The sequence below is a fragment of the Dendropsophus ebraccatus genome, chromosome 13, assembly GCF_027789765.1.
Source record: "Dendropsophus ebraccatus isolate aDenEbr1 chromosome 13, aDenEbr1.pat, whole genome shotgun sequence".
Classification (NCBI taxonomy): domain Eukaryota; kingdom Metazoa; phylum Chordata; class Amphibia; order Anura; family Hylidae; genus Dendropsophus; species Dendropsophus ebraccatus.
Genome location: NC_091466.1, coordinates 17,291,212 through 17,305,773, shown reverse-complemented (window position 1 = coordinate 17,305,773; position 14,562 = coordinate 17,291,212). Strand labels below are relative to the sequence as shown.

General features: G+C 45.6%; 1 protein-coding gene across 2 annotated transcripts in view; it reads right to left on the bottom strand.

Moving 5' to 3' along the window:
- Nucleotides 1-3,957: 3,957 nt before the first annotated feature.
- The window catches only part of EIF2S1 (eukaryotic translation initiation factor 2 subunit alpha), a 465,302-nt gene continuing 454,697 nt past the window's right edge, over nt 3,958-14,562 (bottom strand). The window contains exons 1-8 of one of the 2 annotated variants that reach the window (XM_069949417.1): nt 14,416-14,553; nt 9,937-10,178; nt 7,948-8,027; nt 6,919-7,070; nt 5,839-5,945; nt 5,613-5,710; nt 4,294-4,437; nt 3,958-4,197 (exon numbers count right to left, since the gene is read on the bottom strand). In XM_069949417.1, coding sequence (XP_069805518.1) covers nt 4,072-4,197; nt 4,294-4,437; nt 5,613-5,710; nt 5,839-5,945; nt 6,919-7,070; nt 7,948-8,027; nt 9,937-10,177 — 948 coding nt within the window. In that variant the 5' untranslated portion in view covers nt 10,178; nt 14,416-14,553 and the 3' untranslated portion in view covers nt 3,958-4,071. Of the gene's footprint in view, nt 4,198-4,293; nt 4,438-5,612; nt 5,711-5,838; nt 5,946-6,918; nt 7,071-7,947; nt 8,028-9,936; nt 10,179-14,415; nt 14,554-14,562 lie in introns of those variants that run through there. The other variant, XM_069949418.1, reaches the window with a different exon arrangement.

Sequence of the window (14,562 nt, the reverse complement as noted above, 5' to 3'; positions counted from 1 at the left end):
CTGCTGACCCAATCTGAGCCGTCTGCCTCTCCCGTTTGATTGACCTGCACCTGAAGCCACCGTTCCCAATCCTGCACCTGACTGACTACGCTGCTGCCTCATCCCTGCTTCTGTGCTGATTCTCTCTTGTGATTCACTCAGCTTTCTGACCACCTCCCACTGGCTTTATCTGGCTCTTAGGACAATCTGATACCCACACAGGGACCACACTTGTGGAGTGACCTGGTGTCCTCTAGCCACAGAAGTCCAGCTTCCACATCCTGGAGAGGGATAAAGGATGAAGACCTAGAGGGCACTCCGCTCCCTGGAGTGGCCCAAAGTCAAACCGTTTTGGACTCTCAAATAACCTTTGTAAAAGTTTATAATAAATACTAAATTTTTTTCTTCTATAATGTTTCTTCATTTGTGCAAATCTAATTGATAAATGTTGTGAAGTTGTACTGGGCAGATACTGGGCAGAGGAGAAGGGTGATCACAGCCATTTGTTGGAGCCAATCGCCCTAAATTAAATGCAGTGGATGAATTAAAAAAAAAAAAAAAAAAAAAAATCAGGAAGGCAGGGGGTTGCTAGAAAATAAAATTACCTATCCCTGTGCCTCTGCAGCACCGCTCCCAGGTTTTGTTGATGGACTCTGGATGTCATTTTCGTGTGGAATCCAGTTACGTCACGTAGTCGGCTCTTCCAACAGCAATGTCGCGGCCTGTTTAAGCGATTGCTCGATCAGCCAGTTAGTGACTGGGGCCGTATTCCACCCCAGTCACTGATTAGCTGAGCGGGCAATCACTTTTACACAGAAAGATTATCTGCCAAAGATTTGAAGCCAAAGCCAGGACTAGATTTGAAAAGAGGAGAAATCTCAGGCTTTCCTGTATGACCTGATCTCTGTTTATAGTTTTTTCCTGGTTTTGGCTTCAAATCTTTGGCAGATAATCTGTCAGATAATCGTTCTGTGTAAAAGGGCCCTTAGCTAGGTATATGATGTTGCAGCTGGACCTGGGAGCGGTGATAAGGGGCATGAGGACGGGTAAGTTTACTTTGTTTATTATTTTCCTGCATCCCCTGCCTATCTGATTTTTTTTCACGGTGTAGCAGGCCAGATTAACCCGCGTCCAGATTATACCCGGGCATAGTTTGGCCTAGGCCAGAGTATAACCGTGGTATAAATTGGCCTAGGCCAGAGAATACCCCTGGTTATTAAATAGCCTAGGCCAAATTATACCCAGTGTGTAAAATCGCCTAGACAGTGCTTCAAACAGTTAGGGCGCCCCCTAGTTGTTGGTGAGGCCCAGCTGGGGAGCCAGTTTTCACAAAACTGCACAGTCCTATTGCTGTTTGCAAAAATCTCCATTTTAGCAACATTATTAATTTATTTCGTACTTGCTTTATTAGTATATAGAGCTTGGGAGACAGATAAAAGCTAGACCTAGTGTTATTTTCAGCTTTTAAATGGACTTTCATCACATATGGTAAGGCCCAGGTACCCTCTTGGTCAGTTTGGTCAGGCCCATGTATTGCCTTGGTCTGTTGGGTGAGGCTCCAGTAGAAAAAGTTTGAGAAGCACTGGCCTAGACCAAACTATACCCGGTGTGTAAAATAGCCTAGACTAAACTATACCACGGGGTATAAAAAAGCCTAGACTAAACTATACCACGGGGTATAAAATAGCCTAGGCCAAACTATACCCGGGGGTGTAACATAGCCTAGGCCAGAGTATACCCATCCAGGCCAGAATATATCCATCTAATGTTGAACCAGGCCACAGTTTACCCCAGGGAATAAACTATATACCTGGGGGAGTAAAACAGCCGAGGCCATGCTATATCTCTCCAGACCATAATGTTATTACTTCACTGGTTTTCTCACCCCTGGCCCAGGCCACAGTATATCCCAGGGGATAAACTCTATATTAGGGGGTGTAAAACAGTCTAGACCAGACTATATCCCTCCAAGGTATCATGTCACTGGTCTTCTCAGTTCTAGCCCAGGCTGCAGTATACCCCAGGGGATATATTCTATACCAGGGGGTGTAAAATAGCCTAGGCCAGGTTTTATCGCTTCAGTTCATAATGTTATCACTTCACTGGTTTTCTCCCTTTATCTCTAAATTTGTTGAAAAGTTTGTGATCATACTTGGACACACAGCTGCTTCCATTTGTTGGGAAATACATTACAGTGCTTACATTGAACTGACAGTAGGTGGCGCTGTCCCATCACTGCATCATCTGCACTATTTTTTTTGAGCAGGTGGAGGTTTTTCTGGGCTGCACAAAATTTTAGTCTCATTAAAAACACCAAAAGTACAACAGGGGTAAATATCAGACTTTATTTTTTTCACCAAAGCAATGTATCCGAATGAACTGACATAGATGTCCAAAAAGGTAATAAAAATAAACTGGGGTTTCCATTTGTATAGCTGTATTGTGTAATTGTTTCCTCTAGGGACCCAACACCCCCACCAAATACATGGGCAAGTAGTCACAAGTGTATGGCAGTACACCAGCATGCCATAGGGGGCGTTATATACTGCTAAGTGTATGGACAGGACCTCACATATGGCAGCAGTGTATCCCTCCCCCCATCTGTAGCCTAGACCCCTATAGAGGCCGGAATGACAAGACTAGAGAGAGAGAGACGTAGTCCTGGGCTGACGGCACTGGCACACACATCTATAGGTGATATTACACCAGTGGGCTGTATGCCCATAGACTAGCATGGTGCGGAAAACTTTCCTACACTTTAAGATGGCGCTCATTGGAGATTTAGCTGTGGGTTCTCAATGATTTCCAATATATCATCTCTTCAAAATAGAAAAAGAAACAATATAATTTATAGCCCTTAAAGTACAGGACACCCAGAAGTCTGTGGCACAATGGTCCTTGAGAAATACACTTGTCATAGCGACCACACATTCCTAATGGCGGATTAAAGGTCATTCTATTGAAAGGTTAAGGAAATAAAAAACTTTCAACATCAAAAAGTTTTGATTGGTAGGGACTGGGGGGGGGGGGAATTTATCAAACATGGTGTAAAGTAAAACTGGCTCAGTTGCCCACTAGCAACCAATCAGATTCCACCTTTCATTCCTCACAGACTCTTGAAAATGAAAGGTGGAATCTGATTGGTTGCTAGGGGCGACAGAGCCAGTTTCACTTTACACCATGTTTGATCAATTCCCTCCCTGACAGGAAGCAGTCAGGGGGCCCCATACACATTACATGATAGGGTGGTCTACTATATAACATCTGCGGCCAGCTCAGGCTGTTTATATTGTCATATAAGAGGTATAGGACAGGATCCAGGTCTGTTAGAGATCAGGACAGCAAGAGGGGGTATAAACGGCTTATACCTGGATCTATAAGATTATACAGAAGGTCTAAGCCAACATCAAACATTATAATGTTGGGGTTATCCAGTGTTAGAAAAACACGTCCGCTTTCTTTCAGAAACAGCACCACTCTTGTCTCCTGTTCAGGTGCGGTTTGCAATTAAGCTCCATTCACTTCAATAGAACTGAGTTGCAAATCCTGAAGTCAAACTGGAGACAAGAGTGGTGCTGTCTCTGGAAGAAAGCGGCCATGTTTTTCTAATGCTAGATAACCCCTTACTGACCTATTAAAGGCCTGGAAACCTAACCCTAGTCTTGATGGCATGATGGGAGTTGTTGTTCTGCAACAGCTGGAGGGCCAGAGGTCTGGGGAACATTGCTATACATAGATGAACATTTGTATGCAAGAGACCTGAGAGCAAACCTTCCCTGTGACACTACACTGGTGACTACTTGTATGAAACCAGAAGGGGGTGACGGCGGCAGGTATCAGAGCCTATACCCCCTGATGCCTCTGTACAGCTCTGTAAAGTCCGCTGGAGGGATCAGAATATAAAACGGTGTCACGAGCCCACATGTTTAATAGATATGTCTTTGCGTACAGACTGGAATTAAGAGTTAGAACAGGAACGACTGAATAAAAATGTTATATTTGGGGGCAATATACAGATTCTTTTGGCCAGTTTTTGGAGTTGACGTCATCAATTGGAATCATGTTTCCCGTAGTTTTATTGGGGGTGGGGGGTTAATCTTCTGCTTTTGCTTCCATTTCGTCTGCGTCGTCGTCTCCGTCCACCTCTGCGTTCTCTTTCTCCAGTCGCTCCAGCTGTCTGGCGAGCTCTGTCTCATCTGTGTCTGTGACCACCTTGGGCTATAGGAGAAACAAGAAGGTAATATTACACCCCCATCTATCCATAGACTTACATATGACTTATGGGTATGACCTCAGCTCATAGTGACCCCTCACCTCCATCTGGACATTAAAGACGCCCCTTTTCTCCTCAATCCTCTCCTTGATGACGGACATTGCTTGGTTGAGCACAGATAAGCCTTCCGTCCTCTCCAGGGTGGTGGTCGTCATCACATACCGGGGCGGTGCGATCAGATTTATCTGCACAGATCACATAGTGTTAGTGAAATCAAGGGAGGTCTAATAGGCGATCACAGAAAGAATGAGGCACAGCTTGTCTGTTCTACCACAAAGGCTCCGCACCACTGAAATCCATCTATGTGCATGAAAAGGGGTAATCACAAGATTACAACTTATTAGCCATCCACAGGATAGATTAGAAGCATGTGACTAGTGGAGGACTGATTTCTAGGCACCCCACAATCAAGAGAAAAGGACTCCTGTTACCCCCCTCTACATACATGGCATACTGCCAGTTAGGGCTGGGCGATTAATCAAATTAATTTCATGAATTCGCCCAGAGTTTGAGAACCGAAATTCACAAAAAAATCATTGGTTGCACAGGCGGGAGGACGGGGGATGCACGGACGGGCAGGCAGACGATGCGGGAGGACGGGGGATGCACAGGCGGGCAGGCAGACGATGCGGGAGGACGGGGGATGCACGGGCTAGCAGCCCAGAGTTTGAGAACCGAAATTCACAAAAAAATCATTGGTTGCACAGGCGGGAGGACGGGGGATGCACGGACGGGCAGGCAGACGATGCGGGAGGACGGGGGATGCACGGACGGGCAGGCAGACGATGTGGGAGGACGGGGGATGCACGGGCGGGCAGGCAGACTATGCGGGAGGACGGGGGATGCACGGGCGGGCAAGTGATGTGGGAGACGCTTTGGTGGCAGAGCCTGGGGAGGAAGGGCTCCCAGCAGCGTCCTCTTGCAGATGACCCGCCCCCATAGCGGGACAAGTACACACGCTCCCCTCGCACATGGAGTTCCCTGTCTAGTGGAGGAGGTGGTAGGAACGCTGACTCCCTATCCTGCAGTCCCTGCGGCTTCCTCCAGAGACAGGGGACCTCTGTGTTTGGCTGGGAAGGTGCGTGTGTCCAGGGGGAGGAGGGTATACTGGGTATGTGCCCTCCTGCCCTAGTCTACCCCAGTCAGAGGAGGCTTGTATAGTACATGGGGGCACAGAGGGGACTTGTATACTACATGGGGGCACAGGGAGAGTAGTGTTACAGTAGGAATCAATAACAGTTGTCTCAACATCACTAAAATAGTATCTCTAACATTTTCTAACAATTCTCTAACAAAAGTAATCCTTTCAGGAATATCGCTGCTGTAAGACAGTATATTACATGGTTAGATGGGGCCTTACCTTTATTGGCATGTTTTCTGTAGAACAACTAAGTCCGGCTCTCAGGGCGTCTTTGACAGCGTCAATACCTTCATATCCATAGCACGCAACTTCAATATCTAACAAGGACAGAGAAAGTGAGACCATAAGACCAATGGAAAAAACTGCAGTATTACTGACTCAGAACAATGGGAAGCCAATGCCATGTTGGAATCTGTATGAACAAGAAGCGGACGGCCATCAATACCTGCTCTGATCTTCACAGCCTGGGGGGTGAGACGCCTGTTAATATTGTCAATGAGAACTCGCCTCTCCTCTTCTGTTAAATCCAATCCATCCAGAACTGAAGGGTCCCTGAAGGAAACAAAAGAAAAACCGATGCAGGGAGAATGGTGTATACACGTCCTGCACATACAGGTTGGAATTTGGCATATTAATGTTGCTTAAGTTTTAATAGCTGCACTGAAAGAATAAGGTGCGGGAAAGGAAGAGAGTCTAAAGTGCAATTACAATTGAAATGTCAACTTACTACATTACCATGGTGCCCCCTGGTGGTGGAACAACGTAAGCGCACCCTGCTAAAGTTGCAGAGAGATTACTGCTATGGATCTTAAAGAAGTTACCCAGGCATAGAAAGACATGGCTGCTTTCTTTCAGCAACAGCACCACTCCTGTCTACAGTTTGGGTGTGGTTTTGCAACTAGTGTCATATTGTTTCTGGAAAAGAGAGGCCATTGTTATTCTAATCTTGGATAACCGCTTTAAAAATAATAAATAATCCAAGGCAAAACCAACATTTGAAGTTTGCTGCAGCATTTCACCTTCCACAATAAAGGTCCCCATGCACTTTATACTTTTGTCCAGAGCAAAGAAAACCTCTTCTGCTCTGTACAGTTCCTGACATGGACATAGGTGGCAGCAGAGAACACTGTCGGACTGTACAGAATACACCACTTCCTGCAGGACATACAGTAGCCAAGTGGAGATTTTTAAATAGAAAATCTATAAAATAGAAATCTATATAATTTTCTGACACTAGTTGATTTGAAAGATTTTACTGGAGTACCCCTTTAACACTGGTAGGGCAAATCCAAAACAGGATCAGTGTGCAGCAGATTTCTTTGCAGAAAAATTCCACATCATATGGAGGAGACTGGTAAAAGCTCATTCACCACTCATACCTGGTACTACAACCCGCTGGGTACATTACCTGCGCAAACCCACAGGAGAAAACGGCAGCATTTCCAGCCGATGTGAATTCAGCCTATGCCCCACTGACTGTGTACTACTCAAGCCTCCAGCCCCACCCGACAGCCATCTTACTTACGACACAGCGTGCTTGAAAGCATCGTAGGCTCCATATCCCGGCCTCTTGTATCTTTCATCAAACACCCACGCTGTCCGCTGGAACAAGCTCTCTAGCTGTTCATCCTTCGTGTATTCCAACACCTCCGCTACATGGCGCAAAATGCTGTAAACCTGGAAACGGAGGAAAGGAGGGAAAACTAAGTCAGCAAAGGTTTTGTGCTGCCTATAAGCCATGTACAGAAATCCCATACAGCCAAAAGAATAGTCCAAGGGCTTTTACACTTTTTATGTAAATTAAAACTTTATTGATGTCTACTGAAAACGTCTGCCAGAGATTTGTAATTTATTTCTATTAAAAAAAAAAAAAAACACTGGTCTTCCAGTACTTATCAGCTTCTGCAGGAAGTGGAGTATTCTATCCAGTTTGACACAATGCTCTCTGCTGCCACCGCTGTCCATGTCAGGAACTGTCCAGAGCAGCAGCAAATCACCATAGGCAATCTCTCCTGCTCTCTAGACCCGAAAGAATGCACCACTACGTGCAGGACATACAGCATTTGATAAGTCCTGGACGTAGTGGGGGGTGAACTTCCCCTTTAAAGTGTTACTGTCATTTGTAATAAAACAGGATAAAAAAAATCTATTATTGATTGCAGCGGGTCTCACTCCTGAGCCCTGCTCCAATCCGTAGATCAGCGCTTTTCAATGCCAAATCTCATGATCCACCAACAGGTCATGTTTTGAGGATTTCCATAGTATTTCACAGGTGATATAAATATACTCAATGCGCTCCCTTCTTTGGCTGGTTGCAGATCCAATTTTTTTGCTTCATAAACTACAGTTAAATATGAATGACAGTGGGGGAGAGGTGCGCTGCTGCCACTTGGCTGCATGTCTTAGCAGTGAGACCTGCTGTGATCAGTAACTTTTGACACGTCTGATGAGATGGCATAAGTTATTACAGATGACAGTAACGTATAACGAAAACTAAATAAAAAGCTGAGTGACCCTGTAGATACGGTGCATACAACCACACGGCATCACTCACAGTTTTGGACTTGGTGAACTTGTCTTCACATTTTAGTGCTTCCTCGGGTGAAACTCTTCTCTTGGACAAATCTATGTATCCTGGAAAATACAAAAAAAAAAAAAAAAAAATGTCCATGAAATGAAAACCTTGTTTCTATTCTAATATAATAGTGTTTAATAAAAACTGCCCGACACCATAGAACAGGGGTCTTCAACTGGCGGACCGCAGTCCGAACGCAGACCGCGGAGGCCAGCTGCCGGACCCCTGCTGCAACTCAGTATATCTGTATAGTGAGCGGCCCTGCTCCCCTGTGCACAGTTACTATGAGCGCTCGTAACAAGCGCTCATAGTTACTGTGCAGAAGCAGCACTAACAGAGAGGGAGCCATCGGCTCCCTCCATGTCAGTCACTCTTGTGGCTGCAGCGGTCACAAGAGGCCGCTCTGTCCTGTCTCTGTTTCAGCGCTTAAGTGACGTCACTGGAGCAGCGGCGCCAGCACAAGGGGAGAGCGGCGCTGCAGTGCGGCCACAAGGGGGGGAAGAGAAGAGAAGAAGCCCTGACCCAGGTGAGTATAAGTGTTTTTTTTCTTTTTATGTTATATGCTATATGGGAGGGGGAGAACAGGGTGTCTATATACTACTGCGGGAGCACACAGGGTGTCTATATACTACTGGGAGAGCGCACAGGGTGTCTTTATACTACTGCAGGAGCACACAGGGGGTCTTTAGACTACTAGGGGAGCGCAACACGTTTACTAATGATGTTCAGCTCGGACCTTCACCAGACACCGGTAAGTGGACCTTCACTAAAAGTTGTTCAGTACCCCTGTCATAGAGTTTACACAGGAAAAACCCTGAAATCCATCCCTGTATGCCACATGCTCAATCTTCCTACACTGCAATGAATTATATACAGTATCCATAGACTGCCAGTCCCCGGCAGTATGCTCCAGACAGATAGGGTCACATCAATGGTCAGCCACACATCCCCTATTACACTGGGAAACGTGCGTCCGACAAGTGATTTTTAAATTATTTTAAAAGATCAGAATAAAGAATTCAGATAATGAATGTTTCCTGGTACGTTGTAAATCACAGTAGACCTTTACTAGCCAAAAACTTGTCAACATAAAGGAGGATTGGAAGAAGTTTGAAAATGTAACTTTTATTCCTTTGAAATAATTATCAAAATATACTCCCAATCCCTCAGGCTAAACGCCTGGGGACAAACGCCTGGTACCAGTTGATACACAGATTTTATTCGTATATAAGATTAAAAGTTATATTTTAGTTGGATGCCACTAAAGGGGGAGTTTGCCTCCAGCCGTTTAGCCTGAGGGATTGGGAGTATATTAAATAATTATCGCCATATGAACACCAAAACAAATGTCTCGCTTATCCCACCATTACTGTCAGGTACACTGGCCTGAGGATTCCTAGATATCAAAGTTTAGGGGTATGCAACAAGGGCCTATCCTTTACCCTGATGTGCCCTACGTAAGTAACCCTAATCCTAGGTGGGGTTGTCGCCCTAAAAAGGATGGTCCCACTCAGGAACCTAGGCCTGATGAACCCTAGTATGCCCTTATGATGGGGTAAGTACTCAGTGGTTAGGTCCACTAGGGCCTTCCTCTACTGCCTAATCAACTCTACCAACAAATCATAGCAACAGATGTCTAGTGTCTAGTACCTACAGATGGAAGGTGTTGCTATCCTGATACGCCCATAGTGAACCATTGAGTACTCATCCTATCATAAGCGCAAACTAGGGTTCATAAAGCCTAGGTTCCCGAGCTGGACTGTACTTTAAGCCAACAACCAAATTAGAGTTACTTACCTAGGGTGTAAAGAGCAGGTCCATAGGCCCTTGATGTGCACCCCTCACCTTTGATATCTAGGAATCCTCAGGCCAGTGTGCACAACAATGGTGGTAGGATCCCTGCACAGTCCCCTACCTTATACCAATGTCCTCTCTGGATTATCAGAGCAGCCGATCCCTCTCACGTACCTTTGTCTTTATCGACTCTTATGACCACGACGCACTCGTTCCTTCCGATGCGGATGAGCTTGTTGATGGATCGGATACGTCTTCTGGAGAGCTCGCTGAGGAGGATCATGCCCTCGATGTTGTTGTATTCTAAGAGGCTGACGTAGGCTCCCATCTCCGCAATGGAGCGGACGTTAACCATGACCACATCATCTACTTCTGGAAACTTGTGCTGGTAAAACCGACAACTTAACCCAGGCATCCTAGAATACAGAAAGGACGGATCAGATCATATATCCAACACTATGTACAATAGATCATTGCGTCCAAGTGTTTGATGAGAACTAATCACCGCTCCTGACAAGAGCATTTTACTATATACTTGTATTCCCCATGCATCACTTCTTATAGCTCGCCATCGTGCTGTTCGTGGTATTACTCATGGAACTTTACAAATAAACAAGATGTTAGCGCCCCCTTGCGTCCTCACACTGTCTAGCACTGACAGCTCCTTGGACGGGTCCTGACATTGCATTTCCCATTACATTGAGGGTTATAACAAATTAACATACATTAGAGAGGCTGGCAGCAGGTGTCAGTGCATGCTGGGAGTTGTAGTTTGCTAACAGATGAGGCGCAGGTTAAAGGCGACTACCCCATGGTGCACTGCCAGCAACTTAACATCTCATATCCCACACTACTCTGTTACACAGGATAGACCTATAGAAAGTATAGGAGCCGTGAAGTACTATAGAGACATTTCCATATGTCAGTCATACAGGAGCGGGCGCTGCAATGGGTTGCCGTCCCCGGCTGTGACTTTCTGCTGTCTATGTAGAATGTGTATGTGCTGTGTCATGGCCTCTTCTGACGCGTCAGCATCACCTCCTATCCATTGTCTTTCTGAGCCCCGTCTATATCTACAAGCAGGGGCTTCATATGGGATGGAGAAACATAACAGAATTATGTAAGGTTTTCTGGTTTTCATGTTTTCCAGACAACCTTAGAGCTTTATCCAAGTTCAGCAGCCCAAGCTAATCAAATACCGAACGTTCGGGTTCGGATCGACTCGAACCCGAACCCGGTTCGCTCATCTCTAGATGACATACATTTAACACACGGCCATCATCATCCCTACTAGATTCACTTCCTAATATCCTGCGTGTTCTAAAGCTTTACATCTCTGCTTGCTGTGAGTGAACTAGTACAACTAGAGGCAGAAAACCTGTACAAACCTCGCACAGAAAGATCGGCCATATGTACAGCTTGTTCATGCTGTATATCCAAGGTATAGGTCAGAATCATGGGAAGAAGGTGATCCGATGTATACCACGGCATGCTTGTGCCTGGCTGTAGGGCTGTCCACAACCGCAGACCTGCACTATGGAGGTGCACCTGTACTCAACCACAATGGTACGGACCCATTCATAGGTTAGTGGTGATCCGTGGATACGTCTCACACCAGGGGAATTTGATGTAAAAAGCCCCAATTAATTAGAATAAACAGTTTACACAGAGCGATTATCGCTCGAATTTTCGTGATAGCGATGGCATTTGAGCGATAATCGGCTCATGCAAACACAGCGAACGATCAAGCGACGAGCGAGAGATTGTTCATCGTGATCTTTCAACATGTTCTCAAATCGTCGTTGGTCGTTCGCTAAAAATTCGCAGATCGCTTTGTGTAAACAGCCTTTCACAGATTCACCCTGTGTGAGAGATGGGCTTAAGCGATCTTAAAAACAATCGCAATAACGATTTTTCTCTTTGTCATGTGCTGCGTTTACACAAAGTGATACTTCGCCCAATCAATAGTTTAACGATTTTAAAGCAACAATATTTTTTTTTTTTATAACGATCAGTGTTTAGATGAATAAATCGTTAGAAAATTCGTAAGAAAAATCGTTATTGCGATCGTTTAAGCCCATCTTTCACATAGGGTGAATCTTTGAAAGACTTTACACAAAGCGATCTGCAAATTTTTAGCGAACAACGATTTGAGAACATGTTGAGAGATCAAAATGAACGACTTCTCGCTCGTCACTTGATCGTTCGCTGTGTTTACAGGAAACGATTATCGCTCAAATGTGATCGTTATTGCGAAAATTCTAATGATAATCGTTCCGTGTAAACGCAGCAAAAACGCTGATCGGTATAAAAAACAAATTGTTGCTTCAAAATCGTTAAACGATCGATTGGGTCAGTGCATGGGTTACAGCATAGTGACAGGTGCCACATTGCAATCTAGTGACTATGCTCTGTCCACCTCTGCTCAGAAATGGACAGGCACAGCACTCAGCAGAGACCAGCGTGTACCTCAGCACCCAGACCTCAGTGATCAAAACTTCTGCCGTGAACTGGTATGTACACATGACAGTCACTCTCATGTCACTCATCTCCAATCTGCGGCTCCACAGCTGATGTAAAACTACAACTCCCAGCATGTCCTGATCTGGGAATCGTAGATTTGCAACACAAGTTGGAGATCACAGCGTCAATGACCCTTCTGCATTATATATACACATTACAATAGCCGGGAACACACACCCCAGCATATATACAGGGATATAATACGAACCCTAATACATAGACTATAGAAAGGCCTCAGATGTAGCCTGTAGAGGTTCTCAGTGATTGGATGGAAAGTGGAGAAGGTCTCCATTTACTGACAACAAGCAGTGATGACAACATTCTCACAGGCACCACATTTCCTGAAGGCCACTGAGGAAGTGCCAGGTGATGTGAAACAGCCGCAGGCCAGAACATTGTGGCGTCATCTTGTTTGCATCTGTTATGAAGCTGCTATAAAGTTGGCCTGAGCTGTGAGTGCCGTGCATCTAATCTATATTATGTATGACTGTCTGTAACACTGAGCACCAGCGAGGTGAAACCATTGGAAGGTGTGAACCAATCAGGCTGGGTCAGCTGGATGTTGCCGCTCTTCATCACTGTCCTCCGATGCTGTAGCCGGACCATGATCCCTTACAATAAGCCAGCAACAGGGCTAGTGTAACAATAAGGGGCCCTATAAAAAAACATCCTAAGGGCCAAATGGTACCAGGTGCAATGGGGGAGATTTATCAAACATGGTGTAAAGTAAAATTCTCTTAGTTGCCCCTAGCAACCAATCAGATTCCACTTTTCATTCCTCACAGATTCTTTGAAAAATGAAAGGAATCTGATTGGTTGCTAGGGGTAATTGAGCCAGTCTCACTTTACACCATGTTTGATAAATCTCCCCCAATATGTGTATGTTTACAATGAGAAGAGGGGAATAAGCCGCTGCCAGACTCCTCTAGAATGATTGGAGCAGCAGTAGACGAGCGACAATGGCTGCATTACTCCTCTATGAGGCTTCCAAGCCCGATGGTTTCATGGTCATGTGTCTGATGGGCAGTGCAACGTTTCATATGTTGCTGCCCATGGTGAGACTAACAATACTTCCATACTAGTTATTATCTATTCAGTCTCCTTCCCCCAGTTCTGAGCTGCTGTTTTCTGAAGACACAAAAAAAAACTGTCAGCTACTCTCTCTGACCCCTCCTCCCTTTTGAGACACAAGCCCCTATCTGCAGTTTTGTATCTTCTTTGTAATGTTGGGAGGGTTAATCTGAGGTCAAGTTGCTGATGAACTCACTGGCATTATTCCTCCTTGCATTACAAAGCTACAAAACTGCAGATAGGGATTTGTTAACATCAGCCGTCTCAGAAGGGAGAGGGGGAAGGAGGAGGAGGAGACAGAGAGAAAAGCTCACACACAGATTGTTGTGTTTTCAGTAGAAAGCAGCAGCTCAGAACTGGGGGAAGGAGACTGAATATAACACAACAAGTATGGAAGGAATTGTTAGTCTCACCATGGGCTGCAATATATGAAAAGTTACACTGCTCATCAGACACGGCAGGAATATACACAGACATAGCAGATCTCATCCTGGAGAAATAAGGGCCCTTTTACACGGAAAGATTATCTGACAGATTATCTGCCAAAGATTTGAAGCCAAAGCCAGGAATGGACTATAAACAGAGACCAGGTAATAAAGGAAAGCCTGAGATTTCTCCTCTTTTCAAATCCATTCCTGGTTTTGGCTTCAAATCTTTGGCAGATAATCTTTCCGTGTAAAAGGGCCCTAAGCATCTAAATGAACACGTCCTGTGCCATCATGGCCTGTCCTATTATCCTCCCTCACATCCCCATCCAGGAACAAGAACTGGGGGGTCATTGCTCTTGGGAAAGTTGGGGAACCAAAGGAAGGACCCCCCGAGCATTATAGTTATGGTGGGCCCACGTGACCCCTGTGTTATATAGAGGAGACCAGGGGTGTATGAGGATACTATACAGTGTATGGCTAGAGAGCGCCTCCATAACTACTCTATACATGGTGCAGGGCAGCAGGCCGGTGCCAGCCCTGTATACCAGCCTCTGGGTGGGTCCACTCCAAACCCTCCATTACAGGGGGCTTCATGTCCTTGCAAACCCGTCGCCTGGAAACAAAAACCTACCTGTCTTGTCGCCCGTCCCCGGAGCTCCGTGATCAGATCAGTGTGTGGGGCCCTGGTGCCTTCCTGTAGCACACGCCGCACTATTTCATCAGCATGCGTCCCGGCAAGACGGTACAACGCATGCGCCACGGAACAAGCGGAACCATA